The 22192-nt window shown below is 35.3% G+C and overlaps 2 protein-coding genes across 2 annotated transcripts in view; one reads left to right on the top strand and one right to left on the bottom strand.

Annotated features, from left to right (window-relative positions):
• Positions 1–347: 347 nt before the first annotated feature.
• LOC113226633 (zinc finger protein 2 homolog) lies at positions 348–16564 on the bottom strand. Its single transcript, XM_026459350.1, has 11 exons — positions 16413–16564; positions 13423–13812; positions 13075–13258; positions 12672–12767; positions 12205–12377; positions 11801–12021; positions 11355–11496; positions 9711–9836; positions 5941–6065; positions 1178–1297; positions 348–754 (listed from the first exon to the last, which is right to left on the bottom strand). The coding sequence occupies exons 2-11, from the start codon at positions 13798–13800 to the stop codon at positions 685–687; spliced, it is 1635 nt and encodes a 544-aa protein (XP_026315135.1). The 5' UTR covers positions 13801–13812; positions 16413–16564; the 3' UTR covers positions 348–684.
• Positions 14011–22192, top strand: part of LOC113226632 (RNA helicase aquarius) — a 129825-nt gene continuing 121643 nt past the window's right edge. Inside the window, exons 1-3 of the mRNA XM_026459349.1 lie at positions 14011–14097; positions 16367–16467; positions 20903–21059. Coding sequence (XP_026315134.1) covers positions 14011–14097; positions 16367–16467; positions 20903–21059 — 345 coding nt within the window. The remainder of the gene's footprint in view (positions 14098–16366; positions 16468–20902; positions 21060–22192) is intronic.

The following is a 22192-nucleotide window of genomic DNA, read 5'->3' as shown; positions in this document are numbered from 1 at the left end:
CATAAAAAAAAGGACAAACAACAATAACATACAGAACAAATCACGCAGTTTGTTAATTATTGAACTGGTTTGTAGAACATGCACAAGACTTTTAAAACACAGTCTCTTCTTCATAGCAAGTTAATAGCTTTTTGGGAACTATTTCCAGCCCAGTATTAAGACCCTGTGATACCTATAATGCTGAAATCAAAGTCATGAAATATATCAAATGTCCAGGTGTTAAGGCACGAGCATATTTGATCTATTTCATTAGTATTGTCTCGTGATAAGCCAATCAAACACTCGTGTAATTTTTGTTCTCCACAACACAAGTTTTTGCAGATTTTAATGTTGTTATTGAGGAACGAAAAAATAATGGATGCTCGCACCCTTAGTGTAATAAGGTCACGTTCACAAAATGGCCATGTTTTTTGGAACAGAGGCTTAAAGATTCTCCGAAAAAAAATTAACCGATAGCATTGTTATGCTTAAATAGGAGAGTTATAAAATTTCACATATACATAATTTGTTTCATGTATTCCATATAATTTTTATACTTTCATATGATAAAAGCGCATTTGACGTATTATTTATTACATGTGCCTTTATTAAACCAGGGGTACATTTTAAATTTATTCCATTCCTTACCACTATAAAGCTTGTCTCAAGATGTAAAATATTTAAAAAATCTGACGTCGTATTCTATTAAACCTCTGGGGCCGTAGCTTGGATGCCATGTAATGTTCTCTTGTGTTTCCACATATCGCCAGAACGTCTGCGAAATGGAAACAGATACCTACTAACATGTTACAAATGTGCCAATGTTATATGGTCCGAGATTACAGTTATTTTGTAAACAGAAAGGACTTGAAAGAAATGTACCTGCTATAATTAGCACCATTGGTGTAATAAGACCACAAGAGCGAAATGACAACTTTTCAGGAGAGAGGTTTAAAGATTCTACGAACGAAAATAGTTGTCGACTTTTTTATGTATAATTAGGGACGTTATAAAATTTCACAAATACATAATTTGTTTTTTATGAGTATCATATGAGATCTTATGTGGCTTTTTTATGCTAAGGGTACTTACGAATTTTTGACGCTTAGACGAAAGAGGGACCAATATTTTAGACAACGTCTACTCCTTTCGTACCTTAGTAAATAAATGAAAAAATAAGTAATTTACAAAACTTAACCTGAAAGCAGTGCCGCAGATATCACATTCGTGTGGTTTTTCTCCGGTGTGAATAAGGGTGTGCACGGTGCGGGCGTACGGCCGGCGAAACGCCGCGCCACAGATGTCGCATCGATATGGTCTGATTCGAAAGACAGATAACACTTTCAAAGACAGGTTCATTGCGTTAATCTGTATAAAAATTAGTGCAAAGTTTTCAAAAAAACGGATTAATCGCAATCATATTATTTCACAATTTTAGTAGCAATAGAGTTCCTTTTGAAAGAGATCGTCCAGGGTACTACCACCACCTTACTAAGGTGGTAGTGCTACCACCTTACCTATTTCTGCCGCCAAGCAGTAATGTGTACAAGCTGGTGAAATTACTGGCATATGAGAGTTATCAACTTATATATCAGAGTGACGGGTGCAATGGCAGTGCCCCTCAGATATTCAATCAATTGCAAGCTCTGAGTGGCACTGCAACTGATATAGACAAGGCGTGTCGCTTACAACAACCAGGCGCACGACTTGTTCGTTCCGTCACTTGGTATAAAAAAAAACACCTGCAAACGGATTGTCGAAGTTACTATCTATATTACGTTCACAGGCAAATTGCTATATAGGAAAAATAGCTATAATCCAAATTTGTGTAGAAAACAAACAAATCTATGCCAATTTTATTTTTTGGTCAGTTTCTGTTGTTTTTGTAAGCATTCATACAACGAAATTCGAAAAAAAAATCAAAAAAACCTATTTTGTGAAAAATAAATAAATAAAGAAACAAAAAACAAATTAAAAACAGAACAGTTAAATTGGCGTAGTTATTCATTGGAGGTATCGAAATTTTCAATTCGGTTGGCTAAGCTTTTAAGTTTAATTTCATCTTATTTAAACAGGAAGTTAAACTATTTCTTCGGTCAGTTACAGCCAGTCTTTAAATGCATTTAGACTTATATTTCGCACAGATAAACGAGCACTCATTATGAGTTTAGTACTTCAATACGAGATACAGGTTTACGGGTGAGGTCTCATAAAGGAACATGAAAATACTCACCGACTATAAAACCGAGAACCGGTCGCCTCGCACCCAGAATAGAACTACATATTTCGATGGCAAAATACTGAGTGTTTCCAAGTAATTATTTAAAACAGAAAAGCATCAGATCTACCAAAAAACTTAGAGAATACACAAAATACACAATCCTTCATATTTATGGGCAGTTATCATCCTTTGTAGATTGTCGAATAAAAAAATATCGGCTTATTTAGGCGAGTCGCCGTAGGAGAAGCGGGAAAAACTGTTTTGCTTGATCGAACGGTTTAGGTATTTACTATTAAATAACGGTCTTACAAAAAATGTACGAGACACCTAAGGATTACTGACTTGCTCAATTTTGGTTTTCAACTGAAGCCCTATTAGTCATTAAATTCACATTTATTCCAAAAATGTGCAAATTCGCAAAATTTGCAAAAACAAATCCCAGCGGTTTATAAATCGCCTGCTGCCCCGTCAGTCGCCATCGGGCGCTTGTCGACATCGGATCTGTCTTTCTCCACTTATTCTTAATTTATTCGTTATATTTTAGCAGCAGAAGAGCTCCTTCTGAAAGAGTTCGTCCAGTGATGTGAGTCAACTTATGTCTCAAGGTGACGGGCGCAGTGGCAGTGCCCCTCAGATCTTTGCGATTTAAAGCTCTGCATTTCATCGCTCCTGCTGAGGACATGCGTGTAGCTTACCATCAGGCGCACGAATTGTCCGTTCCGTCCCTTATTAAAAAAAGTCATAATAATTTACAGCGCGCGGATTGTGGGACGCGGGTGGACGAAAGGGGTCGTCGACAACTCACCTCCTAAAATCTAGCTTCGCTTTGAAATATCTCGCCTGAAACTATTCGATAAATATCGACTTTTTAGATTTAACGATTGTTACCCATAGGAAATGAAACTATTTTTTAGGGTCAAAAAATCAGTCAGCCGTGACCAGTAGGGCTAGCACAACAGAGCGCGACATAAAGCGCGAGATACTTCTATTTTCGCATAGAGGTCGCGCGCTTTATGTCGCTGTTGCGCAAATCGCGTACTGTAGGGCTAGCACGACGGAACGCGACTTCCGCGACAGCGACATAAAGCGCGACATACTTTTATTTTCGCATAGAAATCGCGCGGTTTATGTCGCTGTCGCGTAAGTCACGTCCTGTTGTGCTAGCCCTACTGTAAAGGGCCCGAAACGTTGATTTGTTCGTAAAAACAAATACACGCGATTTAGAACCGTAAAAATATAGTTTCATTTCTTAGTTAAATTTCAAAACCTGTGACTGTATGTACGCATTACTATAATCTAACGTCATTTATTATGATACCTATAGTAACAGTAAAGCTCCTTGTGAAAGAGTTCGTCCAGGTAAGTACTGCCACCTTGCCTATTTCTGCCGCCAAGCAGTAATGTTTAAATTAGCGGTACATGGGACTTGTCAACTTATGTCTCAGGGTGACGGGCGCAGTGGCAGTGCCCCTCAGATCTCTGCGACTTAAAGCTCTGAGCGGTACTGCAATTGCTATGGATAGGCTAAGTATCAGGCGCACGACTTGTTCGTCCCGTCACATATATTATAAAAAAAAACCGATCGCAATGTGAAACGAAAACTGAATTTTCATAAATTTTAACTGAGTAAGCATGAAAAAACACGATTACTTCACCAGCAAAAAACCTAACTCTTTATAAGAAGGAGAAGGCTTGGAAACAGTTTAAATATAGGAACAAGGAGTAATTCCTATGTTTAAATTCTATCAAAGCGAATTAATTTACTTATTAAAGGGTTTAATATAATAATATACAAAATTTATTCGCGTTATATTTGAAAAGGTTTTGGTATTAAAAGCCATTTCTATAACTTAATTATAATTCCGCTTTAAATAGTGAAGCTCATATCGAACCCTTACTGCAATTTTACCCTAATTGTTAACGACTACATAATACTGTTTACCATATATGTAGCTAGCTACAAATAGATAAAAGCTACAAATATTTAGATGTTAATATTTCCTACGATTTACTGGCGCAATACTATAACCAAAGCAAAAATCAATATAATTTATTTTGCCGAAAACATCTACGCTCTACATGTCCCAGAATATCGGCAATAAAAGTCTTAAAATGCCAAGGTTCCAAATCGTATGTTCTTCTGATTCGAGGCTGTTACCGCCATCTGTTGAGCTTTTATGTAACTAACAACTATGTTTTGTTATTTCGCCGCAGATAGAGTTGCTGTTCCTTTAAGGAAAATTAGATGTCGTACAAATATACGTACCAACCTAGTTCGCTTTAATTTAACATTGTAGTGTATAGATCTAATTTTGTCATAAATTACGTAATATGTTTAATATTGTAAATGAAACTAGCTAGTTTATAGTTACTTACTAATTAACCGGCTTACTAGATTGCGAATTTTTATTACGAGAAATTCTAGTATATGTTGTCTCAGCTTTCGTTTAGCATGTTACCTTATACATGGTACATTTAGCATGTTACCTTATATATGGTACATTTCTGCATTGAGTGTAATAATTTACTTTCCCGTTATAATTACTATATATAATGTATAGTATATACAATAAATCTCATTTACGAATTGCAAATATTATGTTTGTATATTTTTAACTGACTAACTTCAAAAAAAGGAGGAGGTTCCCAATTCGATTGTTTTTTTTTGTGTATATTATGGTATGGTATAAAAAAGCTTCTAGGAGTTATCTCTAAGCAAATAATTATACGTCATGTCGTAGTTCACCATTTTGGAATGATGCGTAACCTGCTTGCGCCAAACTCTACCTAGTTATTCCATACAGATGAAACAAAACCCATGGGTTTTTCACTGCGCAAAAGGAATCCCGAGGGAAACCCACTCGCTTTCCGGGAAATTAAAATAAATTAAACCTTTTTCCTCTACAGTGTGAAATCCTTGCGACGGGATGTAGAAGGGTTACTGTGTTTAAACAAGCATGCGGGGCTGTATATATATACGCACTCACTCACACAATTGGTATAACCGTCTAGTATAATAATTAGGTATTAGAGTAGATACAAAGGTATACTTTTGACCTCCTTGGTCGAGTGGCTTGCACGCTGGTTTTCATGGTATCGCTATCTCTAAAGTTCCAGGTTCGATCTCCGGCCGGGCCAATGTAGACCTAACTTTTCAATATAGTCTCGGGTCTGGGTGTTTGTGGTACCGGTGTTGTTTCCGATTTCCATAACACTAGTCTGTAATCACTTTGAAATCAGAGCAACTTGGGTGACGTTGTCTAATATTTATTTATTCATTTAAACGTACATTTTTTGTATTTGATTTTGTACAGTCTTAATTTAAAGCCGTGATACTTTCAGGAGGTTTATAGAAACAACCTAAAGTAAAGTAAACCACATATATAAGGATCTTTCTTAATATATAAGAAGACTATTGCGTTGGATCCTTTAAGCGTTTTCAAATTGTGCTTTTTAGGAATTTTTAATTTAAGTTTTCAACATTTTCAACAAAACTAACAAAAACGACGTCCTAATTCACGGCGCTGAATTGTTCCCTTTGAGACTGGATGCTTATAGGTAAATCTGGTACAGCGTACGTGTCTGACTGTCTCTTTGATCGCAATAGATATTGCCTACTTGTGTTGCCTTTTATACCGTACTCCACAAGTCGTTTTACATTTAGTTATATTAGCAACTTTACTTCTGCGTCTGTATCTATCATAAATTTTATGTTTTTAACGATACAGTGGTACACTAACCTCTGGTCAGTGTGAATGCGCGCATGTTCACGCAAGCGTGCGGCGGCGGTGAACGTCTTAGGGCAGGCGCTGCACGCGAAGGGCCGCTCGCCAGTGTGCGTGCGCCGGTGATCGTCGCGCTCCACCTGCACCGGAGTACCGCGCACATCACACACGTTATCAGGCGGAAAAAATGTTGGGAACCATGAGGGGACGCGCTCATACAAGGATAATCAGTTATTTAACTTTGCACTTTACGGTCAGATCGAAAGAATTTCGTGCTGGTCTCAACCAATAATACGAATAACAACGAAAAAGCAGGAATCATGCAACTTCATTAAAACTATTGTTATTTAATAAGTATGCAAGCAAATATTTGACATTGTCAAACTGATGCTAGCATTAATTCTGCAGTGCTGTTAAGCGCGTTAATAACGCGACACTTCTGTGTTCAAAACTTACTTACAACACTTCTGTGTTCTGTGTTGGTTCTTACCAGAACAAGAAAATTAATATTTTATATCCTATGGCTGCTAACATAGTAAATACTATGTCAGACCCTAACCGATTTCAGACCTATTATTATTTTTCACTTCTGAACTTCAGTATTATTTTTAATAAAACTATTCCTAATTAGCTGTGTGCACACTTTCATAAAAATAACAGTTTTACAAACAATTAGATTTCACTCGTGGTAGGTACCTATGTAGCTTTTCTAGCTAAGACATTTAACTTTGTGCACCATGATATTCCGGTCAGGATTTCTTGATTATGATCACGGCCTGCGTGACCTCAACGTTTTTAAATCGTATTAGCGGTATGGTCCAGAGGATCCATATAAATGGTACGCGTTCATTAGGTGCTGTAGAGAACATGGGCGCCCTCCCTCAAGGTTCAATTCAAGGTGCATTTATAATAATAATAACGCACACACTGAACATGGCCCCGCACTAGGGAAACCCTGTGTCGCGGGTGCCATGGACACACATATAGACAACCACAAATTACATCCAAACTCACAAGAGAAATAAATGTAGGCCATACAAATATTTCTCCCGACCCGGGAATCGAACGTGCGACCTCTGCATGGCAGTCCGGCATGGTAACCGTTCTACCACTGAGGCAGTTTAGTTCAGTTTAGTTTATTAATGTTTTAAGTTTATATCAATAATTCACATAGCCTCATGGAAGTTATTGAATATTATAGGATATTTTAGTTTTGCTGATGATAGTTCCTCATTAATGTGCCTATGGCGATGTGGACATTGCTGTTTGTAAGGTATTAAAGTGGTTTATCGTTATTCTGCTTCTTAATTACTAATTTTAATTACCTCAGTGGGCGAACAGTAACCATGCTGGTCTGCCACGCAAAGGTCCCGGGTTCGATTCCCGGGCCGAGAGAAATTCAGTGTAATTTGTGGTTGTGTATGTGTGTCCAATGCACTCGCGATACAGCGTTTCCCTAGTGCGTGGCTAAGAGTGTGCGTTAGAAAAAAATTGTGTAATTTTTACGTTACGTAATGCCAAGACATACACAAACATCATATTTAGAAATGAAACACTGCATCTTGGAGACACAAGAATTTTGGTTGTAAATTTAGATGCCAAATTGCAATGGGGTCCACCTATAATTAAGCTTTCGAAACGGCTCGGGTGTACACGCGACCAAGAAACTTTGTCAAATTTCATATGTATAAATCTCTTGATTGTATTATTTTAGATATGTCCCATTTTGATGACATTTGCTATGAAGAAATGCTGCCGACATTAATAGGTTCTTTGTTCTGCAGAAGCGTGCTGCTCGGGTAATTTACAAACTGTGTTCCAGAGTATCTCTGTGAAATAAATTTGTAGAAATTTTTATTTTTATGTAAGACAGTCATAGACATAAAAAGAAAATAAATAAATTCGCTGTTCTCAGCGGTCGTTTCGACATAGCCCCAATAATACTCTTCTAAATATAATACCCTATTCAAAATTTTACTTTTATTGAGTTTGTGAAAAAAACTTTATATAAATTTTTGCTCACCTACTGGTGGACTGTTAAGACTATTGATATTAAAAAATATACGAAGAGCAAGTTTCCGAGTTAGTTACTGATTCTCTTCAACTTCATATAATCGAGATCCGAAAAAAAAACCAATTTTGTGAAAAAAAATGTAGACATAAAAAACGAAATAAAAACAGAGATGACCAAAAAATTAAGATGCGTAGTGTTCATTGAAGTTATCGATTTGATGATTCCCCGGTTTGCGTACGAAAAAGATATGTTGCAATGTAAGGTAGGTAAGTGTGTAGTACTTAATACTTAGGGATAGAACTGCTACCTGACTCCGTTTTTATATCTATCTCCTATCTCCAGAATTTATCAATAACATACTTTATTGACATTCTCTGGAAGATATTGGAGATACTTTTTGTAACCGATAATAATCATACGACATATATTTGCCACGAAAAAAATATAAATGTAATAAAAACTTGTTTAAATGTGAAGTTAACTTGCTGCGTTTAATTAATACTGTGGTACTGTTTTACGGCGTAAGTACTAAACACGAACTCTGTATAAAAGCACAGGAACCAGCCAAGTTTTTATTGTCTAGTATTTTTTCAGCTTGCTCGTACTTTATTTAACACCTCTTTAATAATGGGGAAACGAACTCATAAAGTCGATTGGTTTCATGGGAAATCGCTAGGGGAAGCTACTCGCTATTGTAATGTCAATCGTTTCTGTGCAAGAATCAAGGTTTCTTTAATAAACTGATAATTAGAGTCAAAGTTCGTTTGTTTTAATAAATAGTTTTTAACCATTTCCGTCATTGATGTTTTAAAAATTATGAAGGTATTTATAGTTACACAATTTCTACTTTTTACGTCAATTATGAAGATTGAAAACTGAAATAAAAGTGAAGCGAAAATGAAGAATAGCCTGTATGGCTTTATGCCACAACCGTTAACAATCTGCATAAAAAAAAGAAAAAAGAAGAAAATTAATTGCACGACGTATTTTTTAACCAAATAATTATGGTGTAGGAAATGCAAGATTAATTTATGTAAATGATTACCGATTTTATTATTGACACAATTATCGAACCGGGGCAAATTAGACAGATTGGATCCCAATACAAGTAGCAAACACATAGAAAAATTTATGAGACCACGTTGGGACAACAGACACTGATTCGTGTAAAGTCCGATTGAAATAATTTTTCTTTGTGTTGTTCGATCTTTGTATCAATAATAATAAGAAACTAGTGAAGTATTTAAAAAAAACTGATGAATATCATGTAATTAAAAATATTTATCAATTTGATTTAGTTTAGTTGAATTTATTCTTGAAAAACTTCTTCGCCGGTTACAAGGTACCATAACAAATTCATTTTCGCTAAGAGAAGTTAATCAATATTCCACGTCCTGTATATCTAGAATATGAAAACTAGAATAGATTTTCCTTATTGGGGTGTCTCTACAGTCTTAAGTTTAACACAGTAGCAGCAGTTGAAGAAGAGTTGTGAATGAGCTCGTCCAAGGAAGTACTGCCACCTTACTTATTTCCGCCACCAACCGGTTATGTGTGCGTTACAGCGTTCCGGTTTTGAAAGGTGAATGATGTGGGACTTGTCAGTTTATGTCTCAGGGTAACGAGTGCAATGGCAGTGTTCCTCAAATCTTAGAGATTTAAAGCTCTGAGTGACACTGCAAATGGACAGGCGTGTCTCTTACCACCAGGCGTGCGACTTTAATCGTCTCGTCACTTGTTGTCATAAAAAAAACACATGTATGAAAAATACCTTGACTTTAAAGGCCTTGGGACAGAGGTCACAAGGATAAGGCCGCTCGCCAGTATGCATGCGCATGTGGATAGCGAGGTGGCCCGACTGGTTAAAGCGGCGTCCACACACGCGGCACGGGTAACCCTGGGAAACAATAAGTAAATAAACAAGGCTGACAATCTAATTCATATGTTAATTAATTTGTAATCAGGTTTCAAATTGAAGGCGCTATGAGTATGTTAAAAAAAATTATTTAAAAAATTAACTTCTGTTCTAAATTAATTTGTAATCAAGTTTCAAATTGAAGGCGCTATGAGTATGTTAAAAAAAATTATTTAAAAACTTAACTTCTGTACTAAATCCTAATAGACAACCAAAATACGTTGCCTTTTCTGAACTGATTTGGTGCAGGATATTTGAGCTAGTAACGTAACCATGAATGCGCATTAAAATATTGATTTACCTGAAAAAACGGACACATGCGCCGGAGTTGTTTAATTGGGGATAGACACTTGCACCGAAGAAAACTCAGCAGGGGACCAGTATAACTTTCATTAGGTACCTCTTATGTGTAAGTAAGTAGGATGCGATAATTTGTAAATAAGCCATACTCAATTCTATACTTGTGTATTTAAACCTGATTCAATAATATCCATATACTTAGTTACACAAAATTTAGATGCAAGCTTAACCTATCCACTCATGAATATAAACATTACAAACAAAAATAAAATTAATTACAAGACTAGGCCATAAGTTTCATACTTGAGGTGCGAAATATCGCCTCTTGGATACTTATAACGTTATTGCTGTATACTATATTGTATATTTCTTGTATGTGTGAGGACGTATGCCAATAACTTTTAACATTTTTTAATGTTGGATGCTGAATAAACGGCGCAAGTGTCCTAGGCGATTATAATCATATAAAATTATTCTTGCTCCGGCGCAAACGTCCTGCACTCGAACTGATTATACAGAAAATCAGATCCAGGATATCTTGAACTTAAAAACAAGTCTTTAACGTCAATAGGTTCTCAAATACGTTACGTACGTATGTTACTTAGATACATAGGTCACAATACCTATATAAAACAATTTTGTGAACAATCTCTATAATATAAAACATATTATACATATAGGAAATAAAACTTTTCTCTTCTTATTATATTTATATTGTTAATTAATGAAAATTTTCTCGGATTTAAATGGCATACATCTGTTTTTTTTTCAAACAAACTAACGTTTCAGGCCTTTAAAGGTCACATGGTTACAGCAGCAGGCTGATTTTAATTCAAATCGGTATCGATCCGATCGGGTAGCTCATCCGAGTCTCGAAATCAGATGGGTTTCCGAGCGGGACGATGAACCTGATTCCTACTATAGCTATCTAATGTGTGAGTTAAATCAACGAATCTTCCGATTTGAAATGTCAAAAGTTTCCGATCGGCCAGTTGTGAATCGCAATTATGCGCCTCGACTCGGAAGAGACGCAGTTTCCGATCGGGAGAGGCAATCAAAATCAAACTGTTGACTGGCAGTGATTTGTTTGGGAAAAAAACAAATATACGCGGTTTAGATGTGATAAAATAGTTCATATTTAGTGGTTAGCAACCGCGAAAGCTATGAACTCGATAAGATATACTCGTATTATAAACTCACCGGTTTAGAAACCTTATGCATTTTTTTATGTGTGTGCAATGCACACATACTTCCTAAAACTTTATCACATTCCTCGCAGACATACGCCATAAGGGGAGCCCCTGGTGGCCGGTCTTCGCCACGTTTGTGACGATATAGTTCTCTGTAATAAATAGTAGCTATTACCAAGAAGACTATTATGCATTTAACGCCCGCCCGTATTGGCTCCTATACACTATACCGCCATCACAAGTCAAATTATTTCACAGTGCCACCATACAGCCACACTAAAAACTTATTTCTGCACCGCGAGTTTTTCATCGGGCTGGAAACGTTTGAATGCCACAAGGAACGATTCTGAGTCCAGTCTTACAACATTCATGCTACCTTCAGCATATTGATGATTAAGTAAAATTAAGACGAAGTTCACACAGATTAAAGGCTTTGTAGTAATGCATTTAGATTACCTAGCAGTAGCAAACAATTGATTGCAAGATCCGCAATTCCACATTTTGTTGCTGTTCGCAGTTGTATACGCTCGTCTATCACTCCTACGAGAAACTGGTACGGGTCTTTGGCATTCTATGGTATGGATCTTCAGTTCTTCCGTGGAAACATATTGCTTGCCGCAAGAGTCGCAGGAAAACAAAACTTCGGGACTTTGTGTGGAGGGTACATTTGCTGTGTTCTACAAATAACAAAAAAAGATGAGATTCAAGAAGTAGTGGGTAAGTTATGTAATTTTCACATTAAAATCAAACAAAACCACTTATAAGAATATAATGGCACAATCAATCGGGTGATACGATCGAGGCATGTGCAAAGAAAGTCAGTAAAATTAATGTTATAAACTTAAATTTCATAAAGTTACCAATTGATCAGGGAAATAAGTCGGTTGATCCTGAATAAAGCATGTCAACCGATGCCTATCGAGGGCCTCTCCGTCGGCGAAAAGACCACTGCAAAAGTCGCACACGTACATTGTATGCAGCTTGCGGGACGATACGCTGGGCTTGTCCGCTCCAGGGTTGCAGCACAGTTGTTCTGCAATGTACGGACACGCAGAACAGACTTTTAATGAAATTATTTTATCGCAATTTTCCATCTGTATTTGAGAGCTGAAAGGCATGTTATCCATGAGATTTTCAGGGGTCTACCTTATACCTCTCATGTCATTTCGATTTCCTACCAATGTAAGAAAGTGAAAGCCTAAAGGGACAATTAGCTAAATTAGCCTGATTGAACGTGCAGCGTTCAGTCCTCGGTCTGTAACAATTATTAAAATCAAAATAAACAATTGTATTTGTTTTTTAAGTAACTGTATTTAAAAACAATTACCACTTGGTTCTATTTCCAAAGCAGTAGATAAAACTCGAGAGCAGACAGAACACACCAGCCACTCGGCTTCGAAGTCTATGCTCCCGTTGCTTGATTCTAAAAAAAATAAACAATCTGTTAAATAGCTCAAATTGACCTAAACATCAAAAGTTTCTAGAGATCAAGGCATTTTTTAAAATATTTGAATTATATTTGAGTTAAATAAAAATATTTACAGAAATTTATGATATTTCATTAAGAAATACATATAGAACCTGATTTTCAGTAATTGGCAAAAACGTGCTTGATCCCTAGACATTTCCAATGCGTATATTTCTCAACTTCTTTCCTAAACATCTATCTCGCATATATAATAAATAAATTATTAATAAATAAATAATTGATGAAATACATATCTATGTACCTTCAATAGGCAAAGGTTCTGGTCGACTAGGGTCAGGTAAGTTATTTTGCCTTTGGTCTATAGGCGTATCCGATGCGTGGACAGAGATGGTGTGGTCCAAGAGGTCAGAGTCAGTGGTAAATATATCGTGGCATATAACGCAAGAATGTAACGCTAGTAAGTCCGGGCCAGTGCTTTCTGCATCCTGAAATTAAAATTTTTTTCACATCAAAATAGGTTTCATAATCAATAAATTGATGATTAAATGATGATTAAACCACTATTTAGGATCACTAATGTTTGTCCGCGTTGTCAAGAAGAAATTAAATTAATTTACTATCTACTTAGAAGAATTTCAATTTCAGTAACCTTATTATTTTCAGAAGAATTTTGCAGCGGTAACAAAAACTGATTAACCGTATTTTCATCTAACAAATTAGGTTCATAGTTAAACAAATTATCTGATGGCTGAACGATGTAGAGTTCTGTATTCTGAGTGCTGCTGTTCGTATCTAAAAAGGAATTATTTTCAACGTTGAAGAATCGGCCATTGTCGTTCGAATGAAAAGATAACTGATTCTCAACACTGGTAATCATTTGCTCGGTTACTTCTGCCAGACTTTTGTTGCTGGATACAAGATCGCCATGTGTGGTGTCATGAGTCAAAAGAAGGTCGTCGGTATCATACTGATCTCTAAGAGTATCACATAATTCTTTGTAAGGAAAATCTGGAGGGTCGAACATCATATTTTCGAATTTCTGAAACAATTTTTTTGAAGTTAAAAATTCCAGTTCAAGTTCATCTTATAATTTCTGAACGAACATATGTTTGCCTTGTAGTTTATGAACGATTCAAATTACGTCCAAAGTGGTTTGACATTTTGTATTGTTGATGTTCGTTTCCGGCACTGTTTATATTTTATTTTCAATTAAAATAAATTAATTACATCTGCAAAAATGAAGGCGGACGTAGCTCCAACTACGGAGAAACCTAAAATACCTCAGCCGACTTTATCGCAGATCAATTCCGATAGAATAACCCAAGTAAGTATGAAAAGTGAGGTTACAAAGATTGTTTCACAATATTGCTTAAAATAATTTGCATTTCGTGTAAAAATAACTACTTGTAAGTGAAACAGTATTAGTTGATTTGTACTAGAGTTACCACATCATTAATTTTTATAGCTTTCTGCACAGTCAATGAAAATTAGATTCAGTTAGGTGCATATTGTAAATGCTTCTTGAACAACTACTATCCCCTACATACACTCAGTTGGCGTGATGGATTTTAGCTTGATGCCATATCTCCACGATAGTTTCATGTATAGCATTGAGCCGCATGCAGATTGACATAGCTATGCCTTTTGATAAGTCACAATGAACTTCCTTAATATAATTTATCTATAATATAATGATATTGTTTAAATAAGTTATTAATAATTATGTAGTATAGAACTCTGTAAATCTTAGAAATTTAGATATATCTTTAAATAACCATAGCCTAGATATGACTGTATGGATATTACGAAGGGTAGATACCAACACTCACATATTAACATAATTGGTAATATGTGAGTGTTGGTATCTTTGTGGAATGTGCACTTTTTTTTTGGTGCAACATTTTTTTGGTGCCTAAATAAACTCCATGAAAGTACGTAACTTTACTCATATAAAGCAATTAAACTACTCATCCTGTTTTACAAATTCAATCTATTTAAAGCTTTGAAACATCAGCATTGTATGTCTATTAATTTCTCTGAAAGTTTATCCTCCAGAGAAATGGTTTTAGACAGTACTTTAATACTGGTCCAGTATAGTCTGTTCCAATCCATTTTAAAGTAAATGTAAACAAAATGGTTTGGTTGAATTTCTAAAGTAATCACTTAATAAATAGAATAAGTAACACTTTCATGTATATTTCGAAAATTTTGACTTGATATATCATCACTTTTTCCAACAATATTCATTTGAATAACATCGTAAAATCGTATTTGAAAAATGGTAGCCAAAAAGTGAGGTTATAATGAGTAAAGATGTATGAATAGTATGGTTGTAAAGTGCGGTGTGGAAAAAACATTCAGTTAATTCTATTAAAGTTTTGGTAATCAATTTACTAATAAATCAAAAATTTTAATCGCAATCAAATGAGTATCTAAGTGTAAGGATTGAAAGGAGGATTTAAAATTAAGATTTCAGGAATTTTAAATATGCTTTTAAAGGTTATGTAAAGAAAACCGCTAGTGTGACTCACTTAAACAAATCAATTCATTCAATTAATTAACTGATTGTAATTGGCAGTAAAATTGGCCATCACTAAACTGTCTATTATTTATGTTTGGGTCAGTTACTTGTTTGTTTACTTTGTGTTTAAAATGGATTGAAACAAGGTATAGTATGGTTCTTCAACCATTGTGAGTCTGTAGGTTTAAAATATTGCATAAATTCTAACAAATATTGTAAAATGTGGAACCAAAGACTGCCCTCTTTATCATAACATAATAACATAATCGACTTTTTAGCATAATTGCATTATTAACATATCCGGAATCATCAAAACGAGACCTACAACCCCTTATAAGCTTTTTTAAATATCTTATTTAGTTTGAGTTTTATTGTTAAGCAAGTTAAGGTAACTGACATTTTTTAATTAGAAAAAAACTAGGTGCCAATATATTGAAAGTTATCAAAATGCAAATACGTTAGTCATGACAAGGGGGGCAGTATAACACAGTACATGAATGTAAATAAGTGATATTTTATATAAAATACATTTAAAATATCGACGCCGCAAAGCGATCTTGTCGTATCTCGAAAAATAGGGCTTTTTACACCAGGGCCGAAAAACTGTTTCAAAAAATTATTTCTCTTTAACTTGAATTAGTAGAAAGTCAATTTTAACGTATGATGTATGTAATCATTATTCAAAATCAAAAATTGACTTTCTACTAATTCAAATTAAAGAGAAATAATTTTTCGGCTCTGGTGTAAAATCCTATTTTTCGAGATACGACAATATCTTTTTGCGGCGTCGATATAATTGGTGTAGGTGTACTACAATACAAGGTAACATGTGTTTCCATGAGGTAGAGAATGTACTATATGGCATGGCCTATGGCCCAACTATTTATAGCAGCCTGGAATTTACTATAACTAATTTGTACCCAGTTCATGTAGGCCACACGCTTAGCCATTGTAATTTCATTGATTTCCAAGTAGCCTACTGGTATTTCTCATTCACATAGCCATTAGGTAAATCTATGTAACATTCCTCATTGAATTGTGTAGTAAATCAACATGGTTACAATGTTCACAGCTTGCCAACCAGTACTGGTCCCCGCAGACTAAGGAAAGTCACCTACCTTATGATGCCTTGATTGTGGAATCCATATACATGGCAGAGATCCTGGGATCCTAGTAAGTTGTCAATATTAATACCTTGATTTGCACACCAAAATGCACTTTCAGGCAGGGCCTAACTGATTTTAACAAATGAGTGAACTAGGGTCAGTGACCTAATAGATTGGGGCGTTGACACTATTTATTTTTTTCAAATTTGACCAGTTGCAAAAATACACCAGTGTATTGTTTATTTGCAAGAAATTTACTCTCTCTGATTTTACATAATAATTTCTAAAAAATGTTTTTAATAATTTTAAGATTATGTGTAAATGTAATATGTAATGTTTGGATTTAAAATGATTTTTTTTTATTTTGGTATGTTAGCTTTGCAACATTATACAATTTAGTATAAAGAAGTTTTAATAACAATGTTAAAACATATTTAGTTATGGAATTTCAAACCAGATAAAATTAAATGCAGCTTGTTAATAAGTATTTCTTCTTTGTTTCTAATTTCTTGGAAATTTTGTGAAAATTTAGAAAAAAATCAGTATAAATTTAAAATGTTGTATTAAATACAAGTTAAGGTAACTTTTGTCCTTTTTGATATAATGGATAGTGAATGAAACTATTTTTTCAGATCTAAATCGCGTATGTTTGTTTTTTCAAAGAAACCAACGTTCATTTTCAGTCGAAACGTTGACAACAACAAATATGCGCAATATAGATTCGAAAAATAGTTATTTCCTATGTGCAACAGTCTCGAAAACCTAAGAACTCGATAATAATGAATAGTATTCGATTTTAAAACTTTAATTTGGAACAAGTCATTCTTGAACTTAAACAAAGTCTGCCTCCTTCCTTCCTGGCTTTGTGTCCTACAATCATCTATACCAGGGGTTCCCAAGCTTATTTTGTCTACTGCCCACTTTGAGAATAAATTATTATAAAAGATGGGAATGCTATCAAGAATCGTTGAACGATTGACCACAATCCAGGGTACAATTGCGGGACCGGTTTTTGTAGCCAAAATTATTGGTAGCCATTTTTGAACTTGATTTTTATTTCCTCTTTCGTTGTCAAGTCTATAAGTTCTTCTTCCAGCTGAGGTGATATTGCTGTGTTGATTGATATTCTCTGATTTATATTAATGATCTGCCATTCTTTGTTAAGGACCATTGCGAAATAGTGTTGTTTGCTGATGACACATCCTTGATTTTTAAAACAGACAGACATGACATTAACTATGACCATATTAATGAAACCCTCTCTAAGGTAGTTTATTGGTGTAATGCTAACAATTTATTGCTTAATGCCAAGAAGACAAAATGTGTTAAATTTGAATTACCTAACGTAAAATCGACTAGTCCAAGCATAGAAATAAACGGAGAAAAGTTAGACCTTGTTAATAAAGCAATCTTCTTGGGAGTGACCTTAGATAGTAAACTTCAATGGTTACCACATATATCGTCTCTGGCCAGCAAATTAAGCTCCGCTGCATACGCAGTCCGCAGCATACGTGAGCTTACCGATGTTAATACTGCTAGACTATATAGTTTACTTTAGTTACTTCCATAGTATAATGTCCTACGGGATTCTCATGTGGGGTAAAGCGGCAGATATTCAAACCATATTTGTATTGCAAAAACGAGCGATTCGTTCTGTGTACCGTCTAGGCTCTCGGGTTTCTCTCAGAGAAAAATTTAAGGAGACTGGTATCATGCCTGTGGCATCACAGTACATTTACTCAAATATTTTATATGTCCGTAAAAATATACATAATATAAATAAGAAAGAAGATGTCCATAATATTAACCTTAGAGCTAAGTCCAAACTCATGGTACCACGATTTCGTTTAACCAAGCTAAACAATTCTTTTATGGGGAACTGTATACGTTTTTACAATAAGATTCCGGAGCAAATATTAAGTTTATCATTTCCTAAGTTTAAAAACTACATTAAAAATATTTTGATCGAAAAATCATATTACAAAATTGAAGACTACGTGTTAGATAAAGATGTATGAAAAGACGACATGGCTCCAGAATCCACACAAATTTGATTCAAAGTGTATTCCATAGCATTTAAGTTTATTTGAAAAAGCAATCCCTAGAGTTTCTTACTCGTTCTTCTCAGGGAGGTCAGCGTAGTGAACGAGCAGTAGCTTAAATGTGACGTTTTCAAGTGTAAATTTATTTTACCTATGGAATAAATAATCTTTGACTTTGATAAGAGATCCAACACCCAGTCTGGTATTTTCAAGTTTAAAATGTCCTGGTATCGTTCAGTGAAGTCAATGTGGAGGTTTTCCAAATATTGGCAGTAGGCAAACAAGTCGTCTGTACTGCAGGATACTGATAAATTCACAAAATTTTGAAACTAATGTCTGCCCATATTCTTTTTGTGTAGAAGCAATTTGGCTGCGAAAGCAGCAACGACATTTTTTGTTTTAATTAAATTTAGTTCATCGCCTTGCAGTTGGAGATTCATGTCGTTGAACAATTTATACAGGTCTGTCATGTAAGCTATATCATTCTTTGATGTAATGACCTTTATTATCTTTAGTTTCCAAGAACTCTATCACAGAGTCAAACAGATTGTAAAATCGAGTCAGACAATTGCCTCTTGATAGCCAACGAACTTCAGTATGAAACAACAAACGGTTGAAATCTTCGTCATTAGAACACAAAGCTGATGAAATAATTTATTATTCAAAGAGCTGTTACGGATTTTATTGACTGCTCTGATGATATATTGCAGTGATTGAAATAGTCGTGCACTTAAATTTCTAGCAACCAAATGTTGTCTATGAATAATGCAATGTACAGCAAGGACATTTGGAATTTTATTTTTTAAGTACGCTATGAAGCCTTTATGGCACCCCGTCATAGCCCGAGCGCCATCCGTAGCAACTGATATAATATTTTTCAAAGGAATCTCTTTCACATCACAAAACTTTTCCAATGTTTTCAGGCATTTCATCAATTCGTCTTTGCACAGAATTATTACTCAAAGGAATTTTTCGGATAATATCTGCGGCCGGTTTATGAAGCACAGTAGTTATTACTTCCTTTATTGCTGGCAAAATTACCTATTCTCCGATGTTGTGTGGTTTGCCTTTTTGAGCAATTAACAAAGAGATATTTTACAAAGTTGGAAGTCCGTCGTCATCTTGCTTAGCAGCCGCCGAAAAGGGTTTTGCTACACTTGAGTATTATGCTTCTTCTCTAGGTCTTGAAAATATGCTACATTCTTGTCTTTCTTATCTGGATGGATTTTATTTAAATGATCTTGCAGTCTTGAAGGCTACATTGCTTCATTCGAAAATGTTTTTAGACATAGAAGGCACAAAGGTGACGATGGGTTTGTGGGATTGTCAATGAATCCGAATTTAACATATTCCGCACAGTATTGCCGTTTCTTCTTTGTTACCTACTTCCGACATTGTTTTGTTTTGAGAAATACGTAAATAAATGTTGAACTTAAGTACTGCTTGTCTATTACGCGCGAAACCACAAATGAAAATAAAATAAATATTACGTTGTTTATATAGGATTGCATAAGCAGCACGCACCGACAGGAATAAGACAAACATGCATAAACTCGCTTATCTCATTCGACGCTCACGTACTCCACAAGTAAGAACAAGTATTCTGTGAACCAGCCGATTGATACAGGAATGCACAAATCGGGTTATTTAACAAAAACTTGTTTAAACATGATTGCGCGCGGTCTATTATCTAATTACCTATCTAGGAATACTAATAACTATTAAAATGCGAAACTGTGTCTGTTGCCTTTTTATTTGTTTGTTTGTGTCTACTTTCATTTCGTAACGGAGCGACCGATTGACATGATTTTTATTTTATTTATTCAATAAAACAGGACAGATATATTAACTACACGGAGAAAAATATCGAACCGAGTTAGTTTGAGCAATCTCTTAATTAATATTAGTTGATGTTCACAAGTTGTAGTCGAGAGTCGACAACTCAGTCGGTGTCCAAGAGTCTTCCTAGATGAAATTACAAATCTCCCCCTAAGCCTCTACACAACGCCTCCACTTTTTTTCTGGGTCTCTTACCCCCCTTTAGGCCTTCAGCGCCCACAAGGGGTCGTTATCGCCCACTTTGGGAAAGCCTGATCTATACGTATAATGCCCAGAGAGTTTATTCTCTGAGCTATGAGATTTTCAAAGATATGAAAAGTTAAGTTGAATACTATTCAACAACACATAGGTATGGTGCTCTGAACTCAAAGTGAGTCACTAAAGCTCTTGTGTTATTGAAATCTGAAACAACGACGGCAGCAGAAACATTCAGACCTGATACTATACAGAAAAGTTAGCTTTTCTTTCTTCATTATACCGGCCGGGGATCGGACCCGGGTCCTCAAAGATGGCGACACCGTAAAAACTGGTGTACAAGTTTCGACCACAGAGGTCGTCGGAGTAAGTACTTTCAAAATACTGCTGTATGCTAATAAACTTTGGTGTGATTATTTATTCCAGTTTCTCAGTTCGTCGTATCATGATGCTCGAGTTTTCCCAATACTTGGAGAACTACCTTTGGCCACACTACGAGGCGGGCAAGGCGTCTCATGCGCACATGATGTCCATCATCGTTATGATCAATGAAAAGTTTCGTGAGCGAGTGCCAGCTTGGCAGGTTTGTTTATTTCCCTTAACACTTTTTGATAGAGCTCATAAATAATTTGGGTTCGAATAGGATCACAGACCGACCTAAGGTGGCATAAGAAATAATCTCAGGGGCAGATACATTTCTTAATGAGTATTAAGATTTATCCCTTATGGCGTCATTATAAATTAAAATTAAATAAGTGCATTTATCAAAGACACATAATAATATGTATTATATACAAAATCACAAAGTACATGTAACTCTGATTTCTATTTCCATTACTAAGCTGATGAAAATCACGACGCCTCAGTATAGTTTTTTTTTCAGTATCCGCCTATGTTCTCTGTTCGGTACATGTGTAATTATTATAATTATGAACAAAAGGTCTGCAACAAAACAATCATTGTTAATCTAAATTAAGTCTAACTATTTATTTACTGGTTACGAGCATGTCACAAGTGGTAATATGGAAAGTATATAGTTAAGTTATAAAATCACAGCAAGCAAAACAATTTTATTATAGTCTAATGTGTGCCTACTTCTCAAGCTATTTATTATACTTCGCGTGCAAGGTATTTATTTCCATTGAATAACCCACATTCGAATATTTTTGTAACTATATTGTTTTAGGGTATAATTATAACTTTGGTCTAACCGTTATGTAACTACCGTACGTGACTCTTACTTACTACGTAACTCTTCGAATCATCTAAGCAACAAGTACTTCTTCGTATGTTCTGATTGTTACTCTTAGGGTGCCTTCAAGTTATATGCTTATAGAAGCGCTGTTGTGACGCGACTGTAGAGCAGTAACTGTGTAATTTTTATTGCACTAATTGTAACTGCAACTGTGGCGCGCGCGTCTCGCGATAGTGGCGCTGCAACTGCGCTTCTAAAATATGAAAATTAGTAGTAGTAATAATAATTACTTATTTATTGCGCATAAAAAATAGAAACACGTTACATGGCATGGATCACAACTAAACAGGTTTTATACAACAGTGTCTAAGGCCACGTAAGAAAAAAACAATGGAAGTGCCATAAGCCCCGACCACTACCGGAACCGATGTCGCCAAAACGCACATAAACAAAATCATTTTTGCACTCCAAAACAGTGCTATAAGACATTTTTCTACGATTTTAGAGAATTTGAAAAAAAA

Source organism: Hyposmocoma kahamanoa, unplaced genomic scaffold, assembly GCF_003589595.1.
Source record: "Hyposmocoma kahamanoa isolate Upper Pololo Valley unplaced genomic scaffold, ASM358959v1 192, whole genome shotgun sequence".
Taxonomy (NCBI): domain Eukaryota; kingdom Metazoa; phylum Arthropoda; class Insecta; order Lepidoptera; family Cosmopterigidae; genus Hyposmocoma; species Hyposmocoma kahamanoa.
The sequence above is the reverse complement of the archived record's forward strand: the minus strand, read 5'-3'. Positions and strand labels throughout refer to the sequence as shown.

Bases quoted from the DNA above. Each gene is read 5' to 3' on its own strand.
- LOC113226633 (XM_026459350.1), bottom strand. From the start codon at position 13,800: ATGATGTTCGACCCTCCAGATTTTCCTTACAAAGAATTATGTGATACT. The intron at 12,378-12,671 runs GTAATTGTTTTT...CGTACATTGCAG, and splicing joins TTTGGAAATAGAACCAAGTG to AACAACTGTGCTGCAACCCT. The intron at 9,837-11,354 runs GTGAGTTTATAA...ATTGTTTCCCAG, and splicing joins TGCATAAGGTTTCTAAACCG to GGTTACCCGTGCCGCGTGTG.